A 26,661-nucleotide genomic window follows, 5' to 3' on the forward strand; every position below is an offset into this window, starting at 1 on the left:
GGGAGGCTGAGGCAGGAGAATTGCTTGAACCCGGGAGGTGAAGGTTGCAGTGAGCTGAGATTGTGCCACTGCACTCTAGTCCAGGTGACAGAGTGAGACTCCATCTCAAAAAACAAAAAAGCATAAGAGGTATAAATATTTTCACGCCTGTAATCCCAGCACTTTGGGAGGCTGAGGCGGGTGGATCACGAGGTCAGGAGATCAAGACCATCCTGGCTAACATGGTGAAACCCTGTCTCTACTAAAAATACAAAAAATTAGCCGGGCGTGGTGGTGGGCACCTGTAGTCCCAGCTACTAGGGAGGCTGAGGCAGGATAATGGCGTGAACCTGGGAGGCAGAGCTTGCAGTGAGCTGAAATCGCACCACTGCACTCCAGCCTGGGCAGCAGAGCGAGACTCCGTCTCAAGAAAAAAAAAAAAAGAGGTATAAATCTTTTAAAGGAAAGGAAATTATTATTTACAGATAATGTGGTTATATGCTTATAAAGTCCAAAAAAAAATCAACTGAAAAAAATATTAGAAATAATGAGAATACTTTTATAACCACCTGATGGGTTCTTCCTGCCCATTACACAAGCAAAATCATTTCACAGAGACCATGGCATTACAGTAAAGAAAGAGTTTAACTGATGCGAGCCTGGCCACACCATGCAGGAGATAGACTCAAATCAATCTCACTGAAGCCTCAGAGGTTAGGGATTTTTCAAAGGGGGTTTTTCAAAGATTCCTGGTCTTAAACTCTTGGGCTCAAGTGATCCACCTGTCTCAGCCTCCCAAGGTGCTGAAATTACAGGTGTGAGCCACTGTGCCAGGAAGATTCAAAGATAGTTTAGTGGGTAGAGGGCTAAGGTATGGGTACTGCTGATTGGTTGGGGATACAGTTATAGGAGTGTGGAATATGGTGCTTGTGCACTGAGTCTGCCTATGGGTGGGGACACAGGACTGACCGAGTCCCAGTTGTCAGAAATGCAAAAGCCTGAAAAGATATCTCCAAAGGCCAATCTTAGGTTCTACAATAGTGATATTATTTACAGGAGTAACTGGGGAAGTTGTAAATCGTGTGACCTCTGGAATAATGGCTGGTAATTATTTAACTATGCCTACATCTTAGAAAATTCAGGCCCCTTTCCTCTTCCTAACTTGGTGGTCTTTCATTAGTTTTACAAGGGCAATTTAGTTTTTGGGAAGGGCTGTCATCGTTTACACTATAAACTAAATTTCTCCTGAAGTTGGCTTGGCTCACATCCAGGAATGGGCAAAGCCAGCCAGCTTGTGAGGCTAGAAGCAAGACAGAGTCAGCCGTGTCATATCTTACTTATCTTACTGTCATAATTTTGCAAAGGTGATTTCAGTTTAAGGTGGTCAATTATGCAAATATGTACAAAAATCAGAAGTTTTTGTGTCTTAACATTAACTACTTTGAAAATATAATAATGGGAGAAAATAATCCTATTTGCAAATGGAGTACAATCATAAAATATTAAAAAGCAGAATCCATTTTTTAAAACCATAAAACTTTATTAATAGACATCAGAGAAAACCCGAAGTCAGTGAAGAGCTATAATTTATTCTTGGTTAGAAAGCTTCAATAGGGTAAAGACGTTACTTCCCCAAAATTAATCAGTAAACTCAATGGATTTCTTTCAAAAATGAGGGAAGATACAAGGACTTGACAAAATGCCCTTCCATGTGAAATTCAGGATGGCTAGGACAATGTTACAAAAATAAAAGTAATTAGGAATACTAATTCCACCATGACAAAGTGTGATAAAACTTTAGCAACTAAATAGCATGGCACTAGCAGAATGGACGTGCAAAACAACGCAACAGCTTAGAGAATCCAGAAATAGATCCAAAATATATGAGAATTTAACACAGGAAAAACAGGCACTTTATAAATCAGTAGGGGAAAGATAGACTACTTGCCATCTGGGAAAGAAAACTGAGGCAGATTGCTACTTCATTTATTTCAACAAGATAAATTCCTGGTTTATCAAAATGGTAAACATAAAAAGTGAACTCATAGGGATATTAAAAAACATAGATTTATGTTTTTGATACCCTTGTGTTAGGGAAGACCTATCAAGCACAGCAGAAAAGTCTGCAATCATGACAAATATTGATAGATACGATATTAAACAATTCAAAATGTGCATTTCTATAAACCACTCCCCCGCCATAAACAAGGTAAAAGACAAAGTATGGAGGCAAATATTTTCACCATCTATGATAGTGAAAAAATTAATATTCTTAATTTACAGAGCTTACAAATCAATGTGAAAAAGAGAAACATCAATAGAAAAATGGGCTGAGGCCGGGCACAGTGGCTCAAGCCTGTCATCCCAGCACTTTGGGAGGCCAAGACGGGCGTATCACGAGGTCAGGAGATGGAGACCATCCTGACTAACACGGTGAAACCCCGTCTCCACTGAAAAAAAATACAAAAAAACTAGCCGGGCGAGGTGGCGGGCACCTGTAGTCCCAGCTACTCGGGAGGCTGAGGCAGGAGAATGGCATAAACCCAGGAGGCAGAGCTTGCAGTGAGCCAAGATCCGGCCACTGCACTCCAGTCTGGGCGACAGAGCGAGACTCCATCTCAACCAAAAAAAAAAAAAAAAAAAAGAAAAATGGGCTGAGAACATAAACAAATTTACAAAGGAAAATAGTTAAGTAGCCATTATATGTAATTGGAAATATCATTTTACTAGTATCAAACATACATGGACACACATGCGTATGCATAGAGATAAGACTGGAAAGGTTTTTAGTGGTTGTCTCTGGAGTGGGAGTTTGCATAAAATTCAGTTTTTTCTTTATTTCTTTATTTCCCTTAATTTTTCTACATGGATCTGTGTTTCCTTTATAATCAGAAAGATACCTTAATGCCATTTTAATTTAAAAATAAAAGAAGACAAGGAGAGTTGAATATTGCTCCAACAGCTGCCAGGATTCCAGAATGTTTGTTCTCTCCAAGAAGCAGTCAGCTCCAGCTTTGAGGGACGTGGCCTTGCTTAGGAGACAGGAATGTTCTTGAGTCTGCTTTCAGGGTTCTTAGAAGGAAATTGTTAAGAAGCTTCAGAGTCAAGGAAAGGAGGGGTGACTGGTAAATCATCTGGGAAGTTTTTAAAGATCCTGTAGCCCAGGCCACGCCGTGATCTGATTAAATGGGCAACTCTGCATCAGGGCCCAGACGTCAGTGTTTGTGTGAAGCTCCCCCAGTGATTCCAGTGTGCGGCCAGGGCTGGGAGCCACTGGACCAGAGGAAATCTATGGCTCCATTTGGATGAGGAGCTCTGTCTGTCTGGTCCACAAAGGTCTAGGGATTTTCTCAGCCCAGATCAGAGGACTTTTTGGGGCAGAGAAAGAGAGGGGTTAGGGGACCAGGAAGAGGGAACAGTTCTGAAATATACCAGAAGAGTGGAAAGCCTAGATTGTTTAATGGAGATTTGGGTTTACATGAAGAGTCCTTTAAGCAGATGGAAGGAAAGGTGTGTGTGCGTGTATGTGCATGTACAGGCCTTTTTTCTCACCCCATAAGTGGTTCTGTTTTTGTCCTTTTTAGGGCTACAGAACGGGCTACACGTACCGCCACCCCTTTGTTCAAGAGAAAACCAAACACAAAAGTGAGGTGGAGATTCCAGCCACGGTCACAGCCTTCGTGTTTGAGGAGGATGGTGCCCCAGTGCCCGCCCTGCGACAGCATGCCCAGAAGCAGCAGAAGGAGAAGACCCGCTGGCTCAACACGCCCAACACCTACCTGCGGGTCAATGTGGCTGATGAGGTCCAGAGGAGCATGGGCAGCCCCCGACCCAAGACCACGGTAAGGGGGAGCCCAGGACACACCCGGGCAGAGAGGGGCAGGCTGCATTTGCAGGATGAAGCAGCTTTAAAACAGGAACAGAACAAACCTCTCCTGCCCCAGGTTAGTAGCATCCTCTTTGGGCTTCCTATTTGGCCTCTGGGAGCAGCTGCTCAGGCCCACTGAGCCCCTGACCGCTTCCTCCTTGACCTCTGCCTGAGTTTTTGGATCTAAGGAGCAGATTTCTCCAGAAGGCAGTTGGGCCAGGCACATGACGCAGAACCAGTTGGTTTGTGTTTCTTTCTCCCACATCCAAAGGGGGCTTCTGGGAAATTCAAGGGAGGAGCATTTAACATTGGGACTTCAGATCTGATGCAAGTCCAGGAGGCGGGCTGCACAGCCACTTCTATGAAGTTACCTTTTCTCTCCCTCTCCCCACCCACAGGCTGTCAATTTCTCTTTAACATAAAAGTAGCCAATAGCCAAACAGAATAGCTCTTCATAAAACAATATGAAGCTCTCCACGGTGGCTCATGCCTGTAATCCCAGCACTTTGGGAGGCTGAGGCAGGCAGATCACGAGGTCAGGAGATCGAGACCATCCTGGCTAACACGGTGAAACCCCATCTCTACTAAAAATACAAAAAAATTAGCCGGGCGTGGTGGTGGGCACCTGTAGTCCTAGCTACTCAGGAGGCTGAGGCAGGAGAATGACGTGAACCCGGGAGGCGGAGCTTGCAGTGAGCCGAGATCGCGCCACTGCACTCCAGCCTGGGCAACAGAGGGAGACTCCGTCTCAAAAAACAAACAAACAAACAAACAATATGAAGCTCTCCAAACTCAAATCAAGTTACCTAATACTGAAGCCCAAATGTTTGCCTGTGTGTCAAAGCTATTTCCCAAGGTTCTGACCCCGACTCTTGGACGTTCTTTATAGCCGACCTTTGGCCTGAGGGCCTTCATTGGTAACTGGGTCATCTGTTGCCCTTCTCTGCTCCTGGAGACAGACATCAAAGATGCCGAAGAAGAGAGAGTGTCTATGAGTAGGCTTGCTGACCTTCCACGCAGGCCGTTGGGCCCAGATCTCATGGGTGGACCACCAGGGAGGATGCATGGGCCTGTTCCCTCACCTCAGCCCCATGGCCTTGTGTTTGTACAGTGGATGAAGGCTGACGAGGTGGAGAAATCCAGCAGTGGCATGCCGATTCGCATCGAAAACCCAAACCAATTTGTGCCTCTCTATACCGACCCCCAGGAAGTGCTGGAGATGAGGAACAAGGTAAGTGGAGGCCGTTTATCCCACTCTTTCTTCTCCCACATTGGGGGTCTCAAGTCCCGCAAACGGGAGCTGAGTTCCCAGGATGTGCCTGACTTGCTGACATCTCACAATCTCACATGCCTCACAGGAGAGGGAAACTACCATTGACTGACCATGGCCCAGGTGTCGTGCTAAGCGCCGTACTCATGTGGTCCCGTAACCCTTTACCTAGAGCGGGGCTTGGTTTACACATCTGCTGTGTCTGAAAGGCCTGCCCACAAACTGAGTTTTAATGAATTTTATACCATTTTCCTTTTGGTTTATTTGCAATATTTCAAGATCACTGTGTTTGTTTCCGGACCTTTGCCTGACAGTTCACTTGAGTATATTTTTAATGTTACTTTAAAACTGCAGTTGTAGCAGGCACCTCTAACAGGTCAGATCACTCACAGGATAGTGTTGCAGTGTGTGGGCCTGGATACCTACAGCACTTGTTGAAAGTTTAGATTCCTGGGTCACCCTCCTCTACCACCCTCCTTCCCTCTCCCCTCTCCCCAGACATTCAGATTCAATGGTGGGAGGCGGTGGATGCCTAGAATCTGTATTTAAAACAAATTCCTCATGGGCTTCTTAGGATCAACTATGCCTCATTTTACTTTTCATAGTTTACAGCTCCTTCTGGTTTCATGAAAATCTGGTGCTTTACATAAATTGCTAATTCACCCTAGAACAGACTTGGAGGCCCCCCCTTAGACTGCAAGGATTGCATTATGATAGAAGACAGGCTCCCACACCGCTGGAGGACCTTTCCAGAACCCAGGCACACCAGTATGCCCCCTCCCAAACTCCACACTGATCCCGAACAGCCAGCTCACTCTCCCTCTCCCCTTTCCACACAGATTCGAGAACAAAACCGACAAGATGTGAAGTCAGCGGGACCTCAGTCCCAGCTCCTGGCGAGTGTCATTGCCGAGAAGAGCCGAAGCCCGGTACAGCAGAGGCTGCCCCTGACTGGCGGGGAAACATGTTTGCCTTCGGGGTCTTCTGTGCCTGGGGCTGGGCTGCAGGACCCTTGAGTCCTCATAACCACCTTCCCCTGTGATCTTGGGTGCTGGTGCTCTTGCTGCAGAATGAAGGCCCACCTCACAGGGGTGCTGTGAGGACCAGGGAGGACAATGTCTGATGGCCCTGGTGGGCACTGGGCAGGGGAACAGCAGCCCAGCCTGCCCACAGGAGTGATGCGGCCAGCTTCCGTACCTCCTGCCATGGAACTCCACTCTGTCCTCCCTTACTACCCCATGAAGTGGGGACTCACAGGCTTGGGGCTGGAGACTCCCAGGTGTGCCCAGCCCTGAGTGTCTCTGACCTCTGTGCCTGGTATGATGTCATCCAGCCAGAGCTCTGGGAAAATGATCATGTACCCATAGAGAGGGGGCATGAAGACAAGACCTATGCTCCTATAGGATGGGAAGGGACAAGATTGCCCACACAAACCCACATTGAGTTAGAAAGTATTGTCATTGTTTTTGTGCTTGAGATAGAACAGTGTTTTGTCTAGTGCTTAGCAAAATGGGTGAAGTTCAGAATTCTGGCATGTGTTTGAAATCACCGCTGCTCCTTGCAAGGTAGCAATGGACATGACATTTTCCTTAGCAGTAAAACTCGGGGAAATACAGGAAATGTTCCTCTCTACAGGGCAAATTGTGGTGATGCAGTGATTTCAGATCAAGACTGCAGCCCACAGGGTGGGTGCCCGTTGGCAGGAGAAGTGCGAAAGTTGCATCATCACACCTTCCTCCCCTCAACCCCAACTCAGCCAAGATGGGGAACACTGAACATCCCGTAGGGTCAAGGACAGAAATAGCCATGTTCTGGGGGGAGGTGAGAGTTTAGTACAATAAGCAAAACTTAAAAAACAAACAAAAATCTCCCCTGCCATGTATACCAAGTGCTCTTCTCAGAGTCCCTCTTCTTGGGTTTTTGGTCTTGGATTCTCGGTTGACTCCGTGATTCCCTACATTAGGCCTGCTGTGGCCTCCCTTTTGGAAGGGGCCCAGGGGCCAGAAGACCTGGCGGGCCAGGGCAGGGAGGACTGGCAGGCTCCAGGCTCACCTCCCTTTGGCTTCACTCTCTTTGCTCCTCAGCTTCAGAGTGCTGCGTCCTCAAAGGCCAAGATGAGGATGCCAAATTAGGAGAAAGGGCTGTGGAGTCTGAATTTTAGTCCCTGTCTTGGGCTGGAGGGGTCAAAGAATTCCCGAAGCTTATGCAAGGGCCGGCTGGTCAGCTCCTTGGAGCCAGGGGCTCCACAGAGGTGGCAAAACCCAGTGATTTTGCCACTATCCCTGCAGGGACCTGCGGTACAGGCAGGTTGAAGATCTGAGACTCAGGAACCTTGGCCCTTTTGTCACTTACGACTGTGTGCGAAACAGGACTAACAGTTTGGACTAAGAGCACTGAAGCTGCTGTGTGTTGTGCATATAACTTAATGCTGTGTGTTGTGGCTTGCACTGCTGTGGGGGCGGGCGGGGAGGGCAGTGATGGGGAATGGCTGGCATGAAGCTTGCTTGAGCCAATGCTATGCTTGCTGGGCTTTGGCTGACTGCCTTTGGGCCACCAACTGTATTTGCATAGCGATGGCTTGGAAGTGTCCATAGAAGGGATTGCAATAAAGGTGTGTCTTCCTTCTGCTTGGGAGCATCCTTTGATTTTATTTCAGGGGCAGACTGTGGACCCCCTATATTCATCCAGCCAGTTGCAAAAATCTGGGTCTAGGGGTGAGGTAGCAATGGGGAGGAATGAACAACCCCTACCCCGAGGCCCTGAGCTGTTTCCAAGGAGCTGCATGCCATGCTGTCCCTAGCAAGACCGCTTGCAGCCACATGAATCTAAAAGGAAGCTGGGGCCTGTGCCCCAACTGCGGCGTTCAGAGAGCGACACACCCTCTGTGGTTAACTTTCAGTCTACAGAGAGCCAGCTGATGTCCAAGGGCGACGAGGATACCAAAGATGATTCAGAGGAGACGGTGCCCAACCCCTTCAGCCAACTCACTGACCAGGAGTTGGAGGAGTACAAGAAAGAGGTGGAGAGGAAGAAACTAGAACTTGATGGTAAATGACCCTGAGGCACCCTTGCTTCTAAGTCCCCAGGGTGGAGGGGAGAGCTCAGGACCACCATGAGAGGACCTTCCTGCTTATCATCAAAGAATATATCTACCGTAGTTCCATTAATTGCAAAAATGCTCTTCATTGCTCTGTTCCTGACAGTTACTCGATTCCTTCATGACGTCACTTGACCCTCTCATAAAGGAGTTAATACTTGTAATGTGCTTAGAGAAGTGCCTAGAAATATGGCTTAGGCCAGTAAACACCAGATCAGTTTTAGCTATAATAATGATCATAGTCATCATTATTATTTCCCACCAGGTCTAGTATAAGCCTTTTAGCCTGGCAATCAAAACCCTCCACCAGCTGACACCTTTATGTCTTTTTCTCACTCCTTTATTTCAAAATCTTGAGTGAAGCCCATCTCTCCGTGTTGACTCCCAAATATTCACTCACAGTAGCTCATGTGCCCTTGTTCCTACCTTTGTCTCTTCCTGGCATGGTTCCCCTTCCTGGCTAACCTGGTCAGTCATCCACACTTCTGGCTTCCTCTCAAACCCCTCTCCAGCTAGGAAGGCCACCCTGTCACCCTCTCTATTCCACCCAAATTGAGCTGCCCCTTCTCTTTGCTTCCTGACCACTTGGGGTCTGAGACACATAATTCAGCTTTTGGTTGTGTCCACCGGGCTAGACTGTCACGCCCTCAGGGCAGGGTCTTCCACCATCTCCCCTCCTCATCCCAAGTCAGCCACCTTCCTGGACACAAAGCAGGCACTTAAAAAAACCCTTGCTGGCCAGGCATGGCCTGTAGTCCCAGCACTTTGGGAGGCTGAGGCGGGTGGATCACTTGAGGTCAGGAGTTCGAGACCAGTCTGGCCAACATGGTGAAACCCCGTCTCTACTAAAAATACAAAAATTAGCCAGGCATGGTGGTGCGCGCCTGTAATCTCAGCCACTCAGGAGGCTGTGGCAGGAGAATTGCTTGAACCCAGATGGCAGAGGTTACGGTGAGCTGAGATCATACCACTGCACTCCAGCCTGGATGACAGAGGGAGTCTCCGTCTCAAACAACAACAACAAAAACAAAAAATCCCTTGCTGGCTCGCTTGGAGCTCTAATGTGCCAACTGAAAAGCAAATAGAAGAACATGGCACTTTATATCCCTAGGGATTGCTTGGACAGAAAATGTAAATTTGATGAATTAAACAATAGTTACATGCAAAGAAATCATGGGTGTTTTTAAGGGGAGTCAGCAAAAAATAAATAAAGGGAGTTGGTGGTTGTGGGTCCACCTCTTACCTGTTGATGTGCTCTGTGCTCACAACATAAAGCTCCTGGCTGGTTCTCTTCAGAGACAGGACAGGAATGAGAGCCAGGCTCTGGTCCGGCCGTGTGCAAGTTCTCCTGCAGTGTTGTCCTCCACATCTGGAGTAACATATTGGTAGGTGTGTTTCGATGAAGGAAACATGACTCCACCCTCTCCCATTGGCCTTCCCAGGGAAGTAGCAGAAATCTAAAAAGGTTAGGGGGAGCAGCTTACTTCAGCCAGAAGGTTCATTATCAGCCAGAAGGATTGATGACCACATAGAAAACAGTAATTTTTAGAAGGCTTTATTTCCTTGATTATCTCTTCTCTATTTGACCTCTATCCTGAGGTGGTTTTCTGTTTTTTTCAGGAGAGAAAGAAACTGCCCCAGAAGAGCCTGGCTCACCTGCAAAGTCTGCACCTGCTTCTCCGGTGCAGAGCCCAGCGAAGGAGGCAGAGACGAAAAGCCCTTTAGTCTCTCCTTCCAAGTCTTTAGAGGGTGAGTCCAGCTGAGCAGGCTGGGAGGGAGGGAGAGGGGTGCATCTGCAGGCTGGGAAGGTGCCCTGCCTTCCACCCGTGTTGCTCCTAATCTGAAAATCATTCCTCTCTGCTATTTCTAGGGAATCAGAAATAGGGGTTATCGAGTTTCACGTTGTTTCACTCACAAGCTGTAACACTGCACCTTGCAGCTTAAACCCAGTGTAAGCAATGAAGAATAAGTGGCCCCTGGCTCCTTGCCTCAACTCAGACCTGGCTGGGGCTGTTAGGCCTTTCCAGATGCACTAGCCCCTTTCTCAGACTTTAACGTGTATGGGGACCGTGTGGGGATCTTGTGAAACTGAAGATTCCGCTCATTAAGTCTGGGAGGTGGCCTGAGAGGCTGAATTTCCCAGGTGAGGGTAATGATGTCATACTCAACCTTAGCGGTACATTGGAATCACCTGGGGAGCTTTAACAGGCTTGATCCCACTCCCAGCTTTTCTGAGTTAAGGAAAACTCAGAAAAGTCTTCAGTCAGGTGGATTGAGGAGTACAGCCTGGAGTTTTCACATCTCTAAAGTGTGGTCCAGGTTGAAAACAGCTTCAGTAGAGAGATACTAGCTTAAAGAACTGAGTTCTAGGCCCAACTGAACTGCTAACTAGTAATAACTGCTAATTTTAGCAAATCAGATAGCATCTCTGTGCCTCAGTTTCATTGACTGTCAGATGGGGCTCCTAATATATTCCCTTTTCATACATGTATAAGGGAAATGTAGGTGAAAACATACTTTGAAAGAGTAAAAGCAGGACTTAAATAATTTAAGATGCTATTATGGTTATGGTTAATAATATACATAAAGTGGATAAGAATTATAGTTCCTGGCCACCTAAATCGTAAAAGTATCTTTACTGAGCTCCTGGAATCACTCCAGGGCATGAACACTCCATCCCAGGTCCCCTGGACACCCCCACCAGACAGAGCCGTCCTACTCTCCAGAGAGCAGCAATATGGTGGCCTATTGGAATCTTCTCCCTCTGGGGTAGAACGGCCACATATGTGGATTCCAGTAGAATCCCCAACCCTGAGCTCCCTCCACAAGCAAACTACTGCCTCATGTGCAGCGTTGCCAGAGGAAACCCATCTGCTTGAGGCCAGAGCCCAAGCGGATGTCCCCCAACTGTTGTGTTCATTGTGTCTCACCGTGGTGTTGTCAACCTGTCTCCACAATGTCTTCCTTTCTCTTCCCATTTGTGCCTTCATCAAAGGAGTTTCCTCCGATTCTGAATACTTGTCTCTGTAGTAAGTATAGACAGGCTGTTTACTAACTCACCGCAACCCTTGCAATGGGGGAGGGAGGATTTTTTTTTTTTTTTTCCCAAAAGAAATAGATTTCTCCCCATGTTTTTCTTTTGCGACTCACAACTCTGCCTTTGGGAAGTTTCCTGGCTGTAAAATTCATGGCCAATTCCACATGCACTATGCATGGATTAGGCTTCTCTATGGGAGATGTGGATATACACACATAGGCCACACACATACACAAACACACAGGCACACACGCCCAGAAGCAATAAGCTCCCAAGAGTTTGCAGGCAGTAGGGCCAGCTCGCAGGCACTCCCGGCGGTAGAGTGCTTATGGCTGTCAGGCGCCCACTCTTCCTAATGCACGGGCACCTTGAAGGAGCCTGTTGCCTCATCTAGGTTTTGGGCTAGAGCCTGAACTGCGTTATAAGGATGCATAGAGGGCCTGGTCTGCTAGGGTCTTTAGGACATGTGTTCCAGCCGCAGGAAGGAAATCCAGGGCTGGAGAGGAGGCTCATGGAGGAGTGGGACAAGGGCCAGGAGGGGCGTGCAGTGGGTGGGATAGCTGTTTACCCACTGCCTGACATTTTACACCCTATAGCAGGATTTTTCATTCTTCCCCTGGAGGGGCCCACTGTTGAGTAGTTAGAAGAGTTGTCTTGAAGACACTTCCCATAACCCACTTCCTGTAACAGACAGAGCTAGGGAGCATGGCACCTTGGAGCAGACCCTGCATGACGAGGACACAAGCTGTAGTTGGGTGGGGAGCCTGGTGCGAAGCCTTGGCCGGGCTGCTCACAGGCTTGCCCAGCTCCTAGGCAGACAGAGCTGACCTGCCATGCAAGTCTCTGCTGTTTCACATCTAGCCCACCCATCAGATCGGGGATGGCTTTTTCCAACCATTTGCTACCATGACCTCAAATCCTCTTACGCTGAGTCACTTCAGTGTCACTCCTCATCTGTCTACCTGATTCCTACCCCATCAGCCTCTTTGAAGGCTCGCCATCAAAGAGAGCCTCTGCATCTGGCCATCTGTGCTATAACCTTCTCTTTAGCTCCTGTCGGACCTTGTCCCAGCTCACCTTATCCTCTGCTGAACCCTCAGGGCAACTGGCTATGCCTGCAAAGAAATAGCCCTGTATTTGATATCACATGATCAGTTCTGCCACTAACTAATGTAGCCATCTCAAAGAAGTCATTTAAAAACACTGCTGGACGGGAATAACATGAATCTTTGCCTTTCCTAACCCACAGCATGTTGTCAGGATAAAATGAGCTACTGAATATAAAAGTACTTTGTAACATGCTTTACGTAAGTTAGTCCTTTTTATCTACCATGTTCTCCAAATTGTAAGAGCTAATACAGCACTTGATGTTTTAAGCCACTAAGTTTTAGGGTGGTTTGTGATGCAGCAATAATATTTGGTTAAGTCATGGTGAAGAATAAGAACTAGTATTACGGAAACTGGTTCTTTTGTGGGTTGACTGGGGTTGATGGGGCTTAGCTGGATGATTTCTGATTGATGTGATATCCGCGGAGGGCTACAGTCAGTAGGGAGCTTGACTAAGCTGGAACTTCCAAGATGGTGCACTTACATGCCTGGTACCTCAGCAGCGGCAGCTAGAAGGCTGGGCTCAGCTGGGACACTGAGATGACTGGGTGTCTGTCTGTCTGTCTGTGTGTCTCTCTCTCTCTCTCTCTCTCTCTCCCTCTGTGTGGTCTCAGGGCCCACCCATGCGGCCTCTCTACATGTTTTCCATCAGGGTAGTTGGACTTTATACATGTTTGGTATAAGGCTCCCAAAACTGTGAAAATAGAAGTTGCTAGGCCTTCTTAAGTCTTTGGCCTGAGGCCTGCTCTGTGGCACTTCTACTGCATTCTATTGGTTTTGCCAGCCACAGGGCCAGCCCAGATTCAGTGTGGATACCCGGAGGGATAGTTCATTAGGGTCATATGTGCACACAAGCTGTACCAGATACTGAAAGTATATTTGAGTACTTAGAGGAACATTTATATCCCAGCTGTGGTGAGTGGATGGGAGGCACAGAGTCCACTGCATCCATTTATGAGAAGCTCTACTTTCTTTTTTATCAGCAGTACTCTAGGTTTGGGGGTAAGTAAAAGTCGCAGAAAACATAGCATTCTAAACTTACGTTTCTCAATGTGTGGCCAATGGGCCTTTTGTATCAGAATTACCTGGGGACTTGTTAAAAATATCTATTTCTTGGCCCACCTTCTGTTTCAGTTTATTGTGAGGACAACACTAGGAAGCTGCATTTTTACAAGCTCTCTGGGTGATTCTTTCAGACACTGATGTTTGAGAATTTAAACCCAGACAGAAACTCTGTTGCAAACCTCTCTGCATGGCCAGCATCCAGCTCAATGGTCAGCCATGGGCAGCTCAGCTTGTTGCTCTTCTTCCTTTGTGCTCTGTTCTTTGAGCACCTTTGGGCCTTTTTGACTGTTGCTGCATGAGTGCTCAGCCTTTGTGTCAACATAGAACATGTTTTTTTTTTTTTTCAAGGTCTTTAATGAATCTCTCTATGACCTCTCTATGCAATGGTATGGCACTACCGTTTCAACAGGGAAATAAAAGCAGTACATGGCAGCGACCAATTCTCCATGCATTTGGAATATAGGTCAGGATCTGTCAGATTGACCTTGTGTTCAGAAGTGCATCAGCAAATCCTGTTTCTAGGCCCTCCACTGGTGTCTTCTCTGCTGCAAAGAGAAGACTTCTCAAAGCTGGGGGGCTTGAGGCAAGAGGTCATGTGTTTGAGCCTGAGATGTCAGCAGGCCAGGGAGGAAAGGCAGCCTTGCTCCTTCAGTTACGCAAGGTCCATATTCCTTCTCCATGTCTTTATCGCAGTGCACGGCCACAGAAGAGCCCAGCTGCTGAGCTGATGCAAGGCACCCTCTGTTGAGCCTTCAATCTGGCCTCACTTGACAAACGTCAGCAGCAGTAAACATGGCTTGAACATGTTGTCACTGAGCTGCATGATGATTGTCAGAGAAGTAAAAGACAGAGTTTCTGTCATGAACAGTGTACTTGGGTGATGAATAGACTCTCAAAAGAAAAAAAGATAAATGACACATGCAAGTGTAAAATGAATATATGAGCAGTGGGTTTAGAGGAAGGCGAGCTCATTGTCCAATGTCAGGGGAGGCTGTCCAGATACAGTGTGGCTTGAGCCAGACCTTGGATAGGGACATGCTTGGAGCGGCAGAGAGGAGTGGAATGGGTTGTGCAGGGGTGGTGCCTAGGAAGCTGGGAGAGCTGGCATTCCTGGAAGGGGACTGTATTAGGCTTCTCCAGAGAAACAGAACCAACAGGATATGTAGAGGGATAAGAAGAGACTCCCTAGGGGAATTGCCTCATGTGATGGTGGAGGCTGAAGAGTATGTTGTCTCTAAGCTGGAGAACAGGACAGCCAGTGGTGTAACTCAGTCTGAGTCTGAGGCCTGAGAACCAGGAGCTCTAAGCCTGAGGGCAGGAGAAGATGGGTGTCCCGGCTCAAGAACAGAGAGAATTTGCCCTTCTTCCACCTTTTTGTTCTATGTGAGAGGGCCCTAAACAGATTGGATGGTGTCCAAACATGTTGGTGAGGGCAGATCTTCTATATTCAGACTTCTGATTCAAATGCTAATCCTGGACCGGCGCGATGGCTCATGTCTATAATCCCAGCACTTTGGGAGGCTGAGGCTTATGGATCGCCTGAGGTCAGGAGTTTGAGATAAGCCTGGCCAACATGGTGAAACTCTGTCTGTACTAAAAATACAAAAATTTGCTGAGCAAGGTGGCATGCGCCTGTAATCCCAGCTACTCGGGAGGCTGAGGCAGGAGAATCGCTTGAACCTAGGAGGCAGAGGTTGAGCGAAATTCCATCCCCCCCCCCCCAAAACATGCTAATCTCTTCTAGAAGCACCCTCACAGACACACCCAGAAATATTATTTTACCAACTATGTGGGCATCCCTTAGCCAGTCAAGTTGACGCATTAAAATTAACCACCACATGTTCATTGGTGGCCAAGAGACAGCCAGTGGTTGGAGGCTGTGGGCTAGTGAGAAATCAAGTTGGAGAGGCAGAGTGTCCAAACCAGCTCTGCACCTCCCACAGAAGCCCCCTTCCTCTTCCAGCCTCTAGAAGCCTTTTAGTCCTTTGTCTCCCAACCCACAGGGTCTGGGTGTGGGCCCTGACTTCTGAGTCTAGTCTTGCTCCTGCCACCTGTTCTCCCAATGCCTCCTGTCTCTCCCCCAGCTTTCCAGTCACCATCGTTGGACACAGCCCCCATTTTCCAACTTCTGCCCCACTCTACTCACTCCCAGAATATCCCCTATTCCCAGAGCTCCAAGTTCCCCCCATTCAGGAGACAAAGTCAGAGGTTCTTCTTAGAAGAGGCTAGAAGGTGAGTTCCCATCTGACCCTAGTTCCTGGGGCCTCTCCCAGCCTGGTCTTCAACCTGTTGACAGAGGAGGGGTCTAGGCTATCAGAGCCTGTCCTCAGTACTTTCCAGGGGCCTAACACATGTTGATTTCTGGAGCCCTGTCCCTTCTCTTGGCCAGTGGAACCCTCCAGTGGTCTCTGACTCTGTAGTTGAGGGAGTAATGACCTTAGTTAGGAACCTGGCTCCTCTAATCCCCATTTTCCATGTGTCATGACTCCTCAAACAATTCATGATGTGGAACCTCTCTGAATCATGGCAGATGCACTATCTGTCGCCCCCACTTTCTACATGGTGAGAAGAACCTTGAGTGTTGCTCTCCTAAACTAGACACACACCAGGGACTGAGGCTGTTGCTTAGGTTGACAGCAGAGCAGGTATGGGCAAAGGGACACGGATGAGGGGCATGGTTGAAGGATGCCATTGGAGCGAGGATACTTGTTGCTACCAGGCAGGAAATGACACTTGGACAGAAAGTGGGAGCCCCTCTTATCCATAGTTGTCTTCATGGAGCTAGAAGGCAAGTGCCCAAACCATCTCAGAGGACAGCGCCAAGGGTCAAGCTTGAGAAATGCATCCTAATGTGTCATTCAAGTGAAGGCCCTGCAGTGAGGGTCTAGGTTGAAGTTGCAGAGCCATGGAGAGCCAAGGAAGATGAGAGGGAAGACCAGAGCAGTAGGTACAGGAGACAAAGGCTAGCACTCAAGGCTGGTGCTCATTTACATGAATGGATCCAGTTCAGCTTAGAAGGTTCAGGCTGGGATAGACAAGAAAAGATTAGGTGATGTTATTAGCTTGGTTAGAATAAATCTATCCACATATTCATTTATTTGCTCATGCCTTCAACCATTCATGGATTCCACAGACCTTTTCTAGTGCCTTCTGTGAGCTAGTAACATAGGTCATTAGACACAGTTTTGCCCTAATTTATTTCAGTTTAGAAGGGGGAGGAGATAGGCATAAAAAACAAGTGTGGGCTGGACGCAGTGACTCACGCGTGTAATCCTAGCACTTTGGGAGGCCGAGGTGGGCGGATCAAGAGGTCAGGAGCTTGAGACCATCCTGGCCAACATGACAAAACCCCATCTGTACTAAAAATACAAAAATTAGCTGGGCGTGGTGGTGGCCGCCTGTAATCCCAGCTACTTGGGAGGCTGAGGCAGGAGAATTGCTTGAACCTGGGAGGCAGAGATTGCAGTGATCTGAGATCCCGCCATTGCACTCCAGCTCTGGGTGACAGAGCAAGACTCCGTCTCAGGGGAAAAAAAAAAAAAAAAGTGCGTGATCATTTTGAAGTTGCTAGGATGGAAGTTTAGAAAGCAGAGGCAGAAAGAAAGGAGTGTTAACTACCTGGAAGTGGGAATGAGGATCAGGAGAGACTTGAAGGAAGAAGTAACACTCAAGCTGATTCATTATATGGAGTGAAGGCTGGGGACACAGAGGAGAGTGAAGGGCCTTCCAGAGGGGAACGGGCTGGGATGACAGTGAGAGGTCCAGGGACCGGCAGCTTGATATGGCAAAAAGCAGGCGAAGTGGGAATAGGAGAGTGGACAGAGAGATGGTTGTGTCCAGCCTGGTTTATGGCACTCAAGAGTACTGCCAGGTGATGGCCACAGGATTACGTGGCAGAACGGGAGAAGAGGCTGGATGAGGATGACAGGACATGGGCTGGGCAGTGGGAAGACTGGGAGCAATGGCCAAAGTCTTTGGTACCAATAGGGAGCTGGTGCTCCACAGTGGTCTGGAGGGGCACTTTGACTTGCCTAGCAGCATCAGGAGTTACGAAGGCTTTGTTACAGGGAGATCTGGCCCAGGTAGTTCACTCGTCCACTCTAACTGTCCGCAAGTTACCCCACTCTGTCCCATCCTCCATATAACCATGCACTTCCCCAGACTTCACCCCTGTTAGGATCCCAGGCTTTTCCTAATACCGAGTCCTTCACTCACTCTCTCTGTAACACTGACTATACCTTCCGCATCACCCACGATCTCATACATCCCAGCACGCCGGGTTCCTTCTTGTGATGTGGCAACACACACACACTGCATTCATATGTGCCCATCACACACGCACCACACAGGTGTGTCACATGCTTACTCACATTCACACCCTTGCATATGCTCATGTGTACTCACACACACTTGCACACACAAGGACATTTGTAGACGCTCACTCCCACAATCATATACCACTCACTGTCAGACACACTGGTTTGCACATGCTCACACCACACACATCACACACTCATGCTCAGTCACACACACTCATGGCAAACAAACTCACTTGCATACTCAAACTTACACACACACACCACACACAACCTGCCCACTCACACACACACACAAACACACTTGCACACCCTCACACACGCTCACTCACACATATACTTGCACACCCTCACACACACACTTGCACACCCTCACACATGCTCACTCACACACACTCCTTTCAGTTCCCATGGTGAGAAGAAACTGAACCGGAAGTTGGTAAGCCGAGGTATACCCACCATGGTACTGTGTTCTTCAGCCTTCTTAGCTGTACAGCGGGGAGGAGGGGCATCAGATGATATTTACCTTGCTCTCTACTTTTCAGTCTGTGGTTTTACAATCTCCCTGACTCTCACCCCATCCAGGCATCTGAAAGGTTGCGTGGAAGCAAGGTTGAGTGAGAGTGGGGAGGGGGAGAAAGGGTGGAAGGAGGGTTTGGTTTCTGGGGCCTGAGCAACTCTGGCCTTGAATATGCCAGCGATCCCAACAGATTCCCAGGTGGAATAAAGACCTGGGAGCCCCAGTGGCTGCTAGAATGGGCTGACCAGGGGTCTTCCCGTTTTGACTAACATGTCTGGGAAATACGGGGTCCATGTTATGTAAGGAATTCCACTCTCCCTCTGCCTACTGGGAAGATATTCTCCTTATTTCTTGGAGTTCCTCACTGGTGTAGAAAATGAAATGGGTTTGAGAACATGTAATTTCCATATTTTTATTGGTGAATCTGAACTGGTTACAACAAGTCTTAGATGTCTCCACCAAGCTGTACACCTTACCGCCTTCTCCTTCCTCTGTGTCTGTTTCTTCTTTCTTGCCTACAAAAACTGAGCTGGACCCCAGCTGGGCCCCCTGCCACATTCAGACATTAATATCCATCTAAATTTATAGACAAGAGCCCAGAGCTGCCGGCCTGCAAGGGGGTGTTCCCAGGACAGGCCACATGGAAGAGGGTGCAGATCAGAACCCAGTCCTTCCATCTGTCTCTGGAAGCCATCCCTCAACATCAGGCTGGCCCTCCCCTCGCTCTGGATTGACTTTATAGAATTCCCTAGAAATGGTTCTGTTAGCCCCAGGTGGAAGCTGTCACCTGAATGAAATCTTACGGTCATATCTTCTGATCTTTTTCTAGAAGGTACTAAGAAGACAGAAACAAGCAAAGCCACCACCACAGAGCCCGAAACAACCCAGCCGGAAGGGGTGGTGGTCAACGGGAGGGAGGAGGAGCAGACGGCAGAGGAAATCCTCAGCAAAGGCCTGAGCCAGATGACCACCAGTGCTGACACGGATGTTGATACCTCTAAGGACAAAACCGAGTCGGTCACCAGCGGCCCCATGTCCCCAGAAGGCTCACCTTCCAAGTCTCCCTCAAAGAAGAAAAAGAAATTCCGAACCCCCTCCTTCCTGAAAAAGAGCAAAAAGAAGGAGAAAGTGGAGTCCTGATTCACGACACTTGTGGGCTCCCTCCTGCCTCCTCTCTCTCCTCCCCTTCCCTTCTCCCATCTCTGTCCCTGCAAGCACAGGGCCAAGGAGGGATAGAGTAGGACCCTGGACCACACTCGGAAGGGGAACTTAGAGATCACCCGACCAACCCTTCGTTTTACCGTTGCCCCAGAGAAATCAGGTGACTTGCCAAAGGTCACACAGCTAGTTAGCGGCAGAGCCTGCACTCGAATTCAGGTCTCCTGACTTCCAGTCCAGTGCTCCTTCTGCTACACAACACTGCCTAGTTGTGGGCCGCCTTTGTTTGGATGCTGCCCACTAATCTGAGCCTAGGGCAAGAAGGCCAGAAATGGGCCGTGATCTCTTACAGGCTCAGACTAAATCAGACAGGTCGAGGCTTCCCCTGAGTAAGGTCCATTTCTTCGCAGGAATACAATCTCCTGCAGATGGAGCTATCTCTACATTTAAAAATCTCTTCTCTTTTCCACTTTGGGTCCCTGCCCTGCTGCTCAAAGCAACCAGCCAAATTGACCCCTCCAACAGAAAATAATCTTTGTTCCCAAGGGCTGATGGCTTAGCTTGTACTTCCCCACACATTAACCCTGAGCTTTCTTCATGGAACCTCTTGAATGATGGATGGAAGAGCTGTAAGAGGTGGCAGGCATAAGGGCAAGCCATGTAAGCTGAGGACTGGGGATGGTTTCATCCACATAAGAGGCCAGGAACCTGACCCCTTTGTATTGTGCGTCTCAGGCACTTCAAAACTAAAACCAAATTTAGCATAGGAAAAAGTTGTTTAATGCTCAGGGTAGAAATTTGGGGAAGTTGAAATCCTCTGTTGGCTTTGGGTTGTATAAGGAGGATCAAAACAACAGAGGGAATGCTATGACTTTCTAGCTTTGCATGACACCTGGAGCAATGCACTGTACCTGCCTCACTCCTGTCCAGCAGTAAGGTGTCCCCTGACCTTCCCTCACCCCCAGAAACACTTGCTTACAGACCGAAACTGGCATCTTACTCTTGGCACCTTGATTTGCACCCTCTGAGGTTCCAACTCTGAGTCACTCTAGGTCCAGCAGAGGAGAATCAGAAATGAGCCCTTCAGGATTAATCCTCTTACACCAGCTCTCAGAGAAATGCTGGGTGTCCCTGTCCCTGTCCCTTTCTGTCCATCCTGGGGCCTGGTAATGGCCACAGTTATCGTTTTAAATGCCACCACTGTCTTCTCATGTTCTTCTGTGGGGCATTGATTAATGAGCATTGTTGGCTCCTAAAAATTAGACAATCCATTCTCTTAAAAGCACAGTGTCTTGAAAGAATATTTTTCCTTTTCATCTGACTATTGTGAAAATATTTTTGAAAGTTCTTAATCATAGTTTCCCACTTTTGAGCACTTACTATCTATAGACACTGTGTAGGCTTCACATACATTACATCCTTTAACCCTCACAGTAATCCTTTGAGGTGGGTAAGATCATTCCCATTTTGTGGGTGAGGAAATTGACCCCCTAAAAAGATCATTGACTTGTCCCAGCTGACTTGGCTAGAAAGATCTGGATTCTGGATTTGAATCCAGGTCAATCTGAGTCCAGAGCCTTTGCTCTGAACAGCTATGGTGACCAGACAACTTTCATCCTCAGGGGAGGTGGTTTTCATCCAGGACTTGTCTCTATGACTGGTCTCCATTGCATAATGCTAGCACTTGAAGCAAAGGTAGGGAACCCCCTCTGCTCATCGTCATCAGTGCACTTGAAGTTCCTGGTCAATGTGGACTGTGGTGATGCTACTGTGTGCCTCTGACAAAGGATAGGCAAGAGCCTTTTGGTTGGGGCAGGAAATACCATCCATAGTTGGCTATTTCTTGAGAAGGAAGGAAACTGACCTAGTACCAAGGTAAACCCGACACTGTGTCTCTCTAGTGCAGATTCCTAACTGCTACCCCAGGCTCCATCTGTGTTCTACTTCCTGATTGGGTCAGATTTTAGGAGGGACAACCCACTGATGCCTCAGAAAAATCTGTCATATGGGCAATGCCTTTAAAAGCCAATCCCTTGATGCCTTCTTTTAAAAAGTATATTTCACATTCATTTATCCTCTCGTGGCATTTGTTAAGGATCCACCGAGCACCAGGCATTATGCTGACATTGAAAGAGAGCCATCATTATGACTAGAATAATAAGTGGCAAACAATGTTGTGAGAATGGTGAACACGACCTCTGATGCAGCAGTTCGTGTGCGAGTTGTACTTCAGGAGTGATGTTGATTGCTTCTGCATTCAACACACTCTCTTTATTCCCTTGACAATGAGGCCTCACTTAGTGAAAATGTTGGATGGAGTCTTGCTGCAGCATTATTTTTGGAATTTATGCCATGGCCCACTTTCTATTGATAGATGAAACCTATCAGTTGGTTCATTCCTCATGCATTCCAAAAACATGCATTGAGCTTGGGTCAAGCCAAGGGCCAGGCATGAGGATAGGCATAGTTCCTGCCCTCAAGAAGTTCATGAGCATAGGAGATGTATAGACAAATTGCAAAACAGGCAAGGGTACCAAGGTGGCATAAGGAAGCAACAATTAACTATCTTGGGGACCAGATAAACCCTGAGAGAAGCAATGGCTGTTAGGGTTTTAAAACAAAGAGAAATTTTCCAGTAGAATGAAAGGGTTGGCAGGGCATGCCACGATGAGGGAAGAATGTGTGCAAAGGTGTGGATGCATGAAATGCCATGATGGGTTCCACTGAGCAATGTGGCATTGCCAGAGCATGACGTGGAAGCTCGGGGGTTGAGGGGTCCCTTCACAGGTAGGCAGGGCTGAATCCTAAGGAAACTGGTAGGAAGTGTGGAGGAGTTAGACTTGTCATGTAAGGGATTTGGAGCCCCTGAAGCCTTTAAATCAGGATAGAGTCAGCATCAGAATTGCATTTTAGGAAAATCCCTTTGGTGGCTGAATGGAGACTGTGGACTGGATGGGCATGGGATGGTGGCATGGGAGCTATGAGACCTTTTTGAAATGTCAATACTAAAACATAGTTGATGGCCTGCTTTACACAATGTTTCCTCTACAGCAAATAGTAAGTTTCCAACACAAAATTTATTTCCATAAAAATCTTTGGATAAAACACCTTAAGAGAGATTTTCAACAAGGAGAGGGGAGCATTCAAAGAGCTTATGTTTCCAGTTTTATTTTGTCTTAGTGCAGAATTGCTGGGAGAAGTGTCCAGCCATCCTGCCGTTTCTTCCCTTGCGTAGAATGTGGCACACTTAGCTCCAGGCTTGAGGACATGCACCAAATGCTACAGAAACAGACATGTGGTCCAAACAAATCTACAGGCTATTAGAAAGGAAAGGCCATTTTCTTCAGCTCTGGATAAGAGTTGGCTGAAAACTTTGACCAATATCTGACTGGAGAAAATGTGTATTCAAGAACTCAGATTTGGCGGGCAGTAGGTTCATGTCTGGTTGAGCCACTGTGCCTGGATATGCCAGAGGAAAGGGTAACATTTGAACCAGTGTGCTGCTCTGTGGCTGGCTGAGCTGGGAAGTGGAGAGGTTTCTGAGCTTATTTCCATCGGAAGGCAGGCAGGAGGAGAGAGGACAAGAAGGATTAGTGGTTTCACAGAGACAGGCTTGCCTCCAATGACTCCCTGCACAGTGTTGGCTGCACCCAACAGTGGCATGGGAGAGCCATCCATACCATGTGACCTTCCCCCCCAAATAGCAGAAAGAGACACCTTCTAGCCCAGATCTGAACTCCCTAAGAGCCTCCTGGCCTGCATGCGATCCAAGTAACTGTCCTACTTTGGCCAGTTGACCCCCCTCAACTCTCCTATAACTAAAACAGGGTTCTTCCTCTGTGAACAGATAAGTTCTTTTTAAAGGACTTGGGGGAAATTGGATGAAGAGCAGTAAGTTCTTATAGTAAGAACCCCACTGTAAAGCACTGTGCTCTGCCACTGGTGCATGTAGACTGAACTTGAATCCCATTCCCTGTGGATGACACTGTCACTTGCTTATGGTGACATGGCAAGACAGTCATTCAGATGTTTGGCATTGTTGTAGCAGGGCTACTGCCAGTGTGGGGGAAAATGCTATAAATCCACTTCTTTGATTGCCATGGATTTGAAAGAACCATTTCCCCAACAGCATGATTAGCCTCTGAAAGTCTAAAAATAATTTTCAATTTTTCCGTGAAGGTATGTGTAGGATAGACACACAGCCTTACCCATAGGTCTGAATGACATGTTTTTTCTTGTTTTTGTTTGTTTGTTTGTTTGTTTTTTTGAGACGGAGCTTTGCTGTTTGTTGCCCAGGCTGGAGTGCAGTAGTGCAGTCTCAGCTCACTGCAACCTCTGCCTCCCGGTTTTTCAAGCAATTCTCCTGTCTCAGCCTCCCGAGTAGCTGGGATTACAGGCGCCTGCCACCACACCCAGCTGATTTTTGTGTTTTTGGTAGAGACGGGGTTTCACCATGTTGGCCAGGCTGGTCTTGAACTCCTGACCTCAGGTGATCTACCTGCCTCGGCCTCCCAAAGTGCTGGGATTACAGGTGTGAGCCACCATGCTGGCTAACATGTTTTTTCTTATGTATGAATTTTATGTTCTAGTTTTGGAACAAGGGTAATCAGTTCTTGACTGCTGAACAAATGAGAGAACATTTGCCCCTTACTCATTTTACACATGCGGGTCAGCAGAAACTCTAGAGTTGGTTGGCACAGTTGCAGTTGACTCTGAGTGTAGAGGAAACAGGTCTTTTTACATTCTCTCTCATCACTTGAGCTCAGTTGAACTCTCTAAGATCTTAGCACTCAAAAAGTCTGAGAAGAAATGAGGGAGAGGCTCAATTTAAGTTCTCCACTCCCACAGAAAGGACAGGGCACCCTACAATTTGAAAGCCAATGGGGCAGCCTATCATCTGTTTCACATCTGTTCTGAAAGGGATAGTTTAATGCAAGAAGTAAGAGGCCTGTAAGTGACTCTAAACTCATGAAATGTGCACATTGGTTATCTGTGCACATTTCCACTTGCAGCATAATATAAGAAAGCATACACAGAGTGTAATTACTTCCAGAAGCCGTGTCTCACTAACCTATTCAGATGTGGCACACTTTCTGTCATAAATGAGAGGCCACACACAGCTCGGTTACCAAGGCATGCCCAACATCCCTTTACCTCTCACAGTGAGCAGCCACACTCACCGGGAAGAAGTGTGGGGACTTCAGTGGGGTGTCCTTTAGTGGAGAACACCTTTCATCATTTTTATAGAGACAGTTCCCTTGAGAATGTAGGCGTTTCGTCTTAGGAACAATTAGGAAGAATCTCCAGTTGGAAGTGTTCTTATATACACAGAAACAATGGGCCGCACTGGTTCATTCTTAGGTGATAATTAGGTTTGGCTATATTGATATTTGGTGCCGCTTACCTTCTAGATTTTTCAAAAGCTGCATCATTGCTACGGGAAATTGTGGCCTAAAGATGGGGGAGAAATGATCACTACTGATGCAGGGGAGGGGTTCACGCAGAGCTGGAGTCCGAGGCTCAGTGTGAGAAAGCACTGGCGGTTTTCTAATAGAGTCAGGTCCTGGGCTCCTCTCCTCACCCACTGTGTCCCGAACTGAGGCCAGCTGTGATTGGCAAATTACTTATCTCTAGGTAGTTTAAAGAAAATGTAAGAGTTTGGGGAGTGGTGGGAGAATAACTGTAGAAAGATCCTAAACTCTTCTCTCCCCCAGCAAATTATCCTATATAATGTTTAAAAACCCAAAGGCCAGATCTCCCCTTTTAAAGTGAATCAGAAGGAGGATGGCAATTGGACCAAGGGCAGAGGGGCCACACTTAAAACACATTATAAAATGGGAATATATTTCAGGGAACCCCACCCCCACACTTCCACTCCACCTCACACCTGTTGGTCCTGCTTTGTGGGTGATTGATTGATACCCGAGGACTGCTCCACCTTTAAATTCCTGCAATTTATGCTGCAACCCAGAGTGTTTGCCCTCTCTGGGAAGAGGCCAAGTGGGGGAGAATATACGTTCCAGAGCCTGAGATTGCCTGGCTGGGGTCTAGGCTAGCAGGAACCCAGTCTAGATAGAGTGCAGTGTTCTCTAAAGCTATGGATGGTTTCAGTGAAATGTCTGTGTCTGACAATCGTCACTCAAGAGTACTACTTACTGTCTTCCCTTGTACATACATTGTCTGTGTTTAGCTTTTCCTAGTATTGTGAGGTTTCAAATAGGGGTTCCATGTAAATACTCTTTCTGCTACTGAAATGCCGTCCCCCTGGAGTATGCATCACCCCCACAAATGGTTTTGCCTTTCTCTATGCTAACACTTTTTGAGCCACTGACGTGCAGATTGATGGTTAGTTTCTTGGGCTTTTATTTTGCAATTTTATATATATACACATATAATATATATATATTTAAGGGTTGGTTTTGTATAGTTTTCTGTTTGAATCTCTGAGCACCAAAGCTGCCCTTTGATTTTTCACGAGAACTTTCCAAAGCCACTTCCTGAGCCCTCCTGCTGCTTTGGTGTCTGACGGTGATGCTGGGGTGGCATCTCTGCCCGTGAATTTCTGTATGTGTGTGCTGTTACCTCACCTGCAGATATGACCCGAGTAAATCTAATGTGCTTGGCTTCCCAGTGTGTGTGCCCCATCTCTGTCGGCTCCTCAGCTCTCCTGGCTTCCAGGGGAGAAGTCAGAAAGGGGGCCCTGTGGAAACATGGACCGTGCAAGAAAATTGTACCCTTGAGGCCATTTCTCACACGTGGAAAGCTGAACATGTGTCTACTTGTATTCTGATTTGGGAAGGGTGGTTATAAAATACTAGACTCCCCTGAAAAGGAAAAGGCCATGTGAATTTGAAACAGGTCTGTGGAGGAAGTTAAGTTTAGGTGGGTTAGGATAGGGGAGGAGCATTGCACAAACATACATGTGGATGGCCCTGCAGGGCAGCAGCAGTGGCAGATCTATAGGCTGGAATGGAAAAGGGTGTTGAACCAGAGTGAGAGTCTTGGAGAGGGCTAAGAAGTCACCCCAAGGGGTGAAAGGGGAATACAGAGACTAGGTGGGGAGAAAGGAAGAGAGAAAAGAGGAAAGAGAGCATTTGGCTCCTCTTTATTCAAAAACTACTTCAGGAGCTCAGTATTCCTTGAGCATCCACACATACGTGGCAGGTGCTGTTTAAGTATCTCATGCATCGCACCCCACTGAACCCCCATAAAACCCAGAGGGTGATTCTGTTATTACTACTTAC

The 26,661-nt window shown here is 47.5% G+C and overlaps 1 protein-coding gene across 2 annotated transcripts in view; it reads left to right on the plus strand.

Moving 5' to 3' along the window:
- Positions 1–26,041, plus strand: part of ADD2 (adducin 2) — a 111,948-nt gene extending 85,907 nt beyond the window's left edge. For both annotated transcript variants that reach the window (XM_005575647.5, XM_065526982.2), the window contains 6 exons: positions 3,564–3,821; positions 4,959–5,078; positions 5,957–6,046; positions 8,017–8,164; positions 9,835–9,963; positions 19,089–26,041. In XM_005575647.5, the coding sequence (XP_005575704.3) occupies positions 3,564–3,821; positions 4,959–5,078; positions 5,957–6,046; positions 8,017–8,164; positions 9,835–9,963; positions 19,089–19,399 (1,056 nt within the window). In that variant the 3' untranslated portion in view covers positions 19,400–26,041. The remainder of the gene's footprint in view (positions 1–3,563; positions 3,822–4,958; positions 5,079–5,956; positions 6,047–8,016; positions 8,165–9,834; positions 9,964–19,088) is intronic.
- Positions 26,042–26,661: the final 620 nt, after the last annotated feature.

The sequence above is a fragment of the Macaca fascicularis genome, chromosome 13 (genome assembly GCF_037993035.2).
Source record: "Macaca fascicularis isolate 582-1 chromosome 13, T2T-MFA8v1.1".
In the NCBI taxonomy this organism is placed as follows: domain Eukaryota; kingdom Metazoa; phylum Chordata; class Mammalia; order Primates; family Cercopithecidae; genus Macaca; species Macaca fascicularis.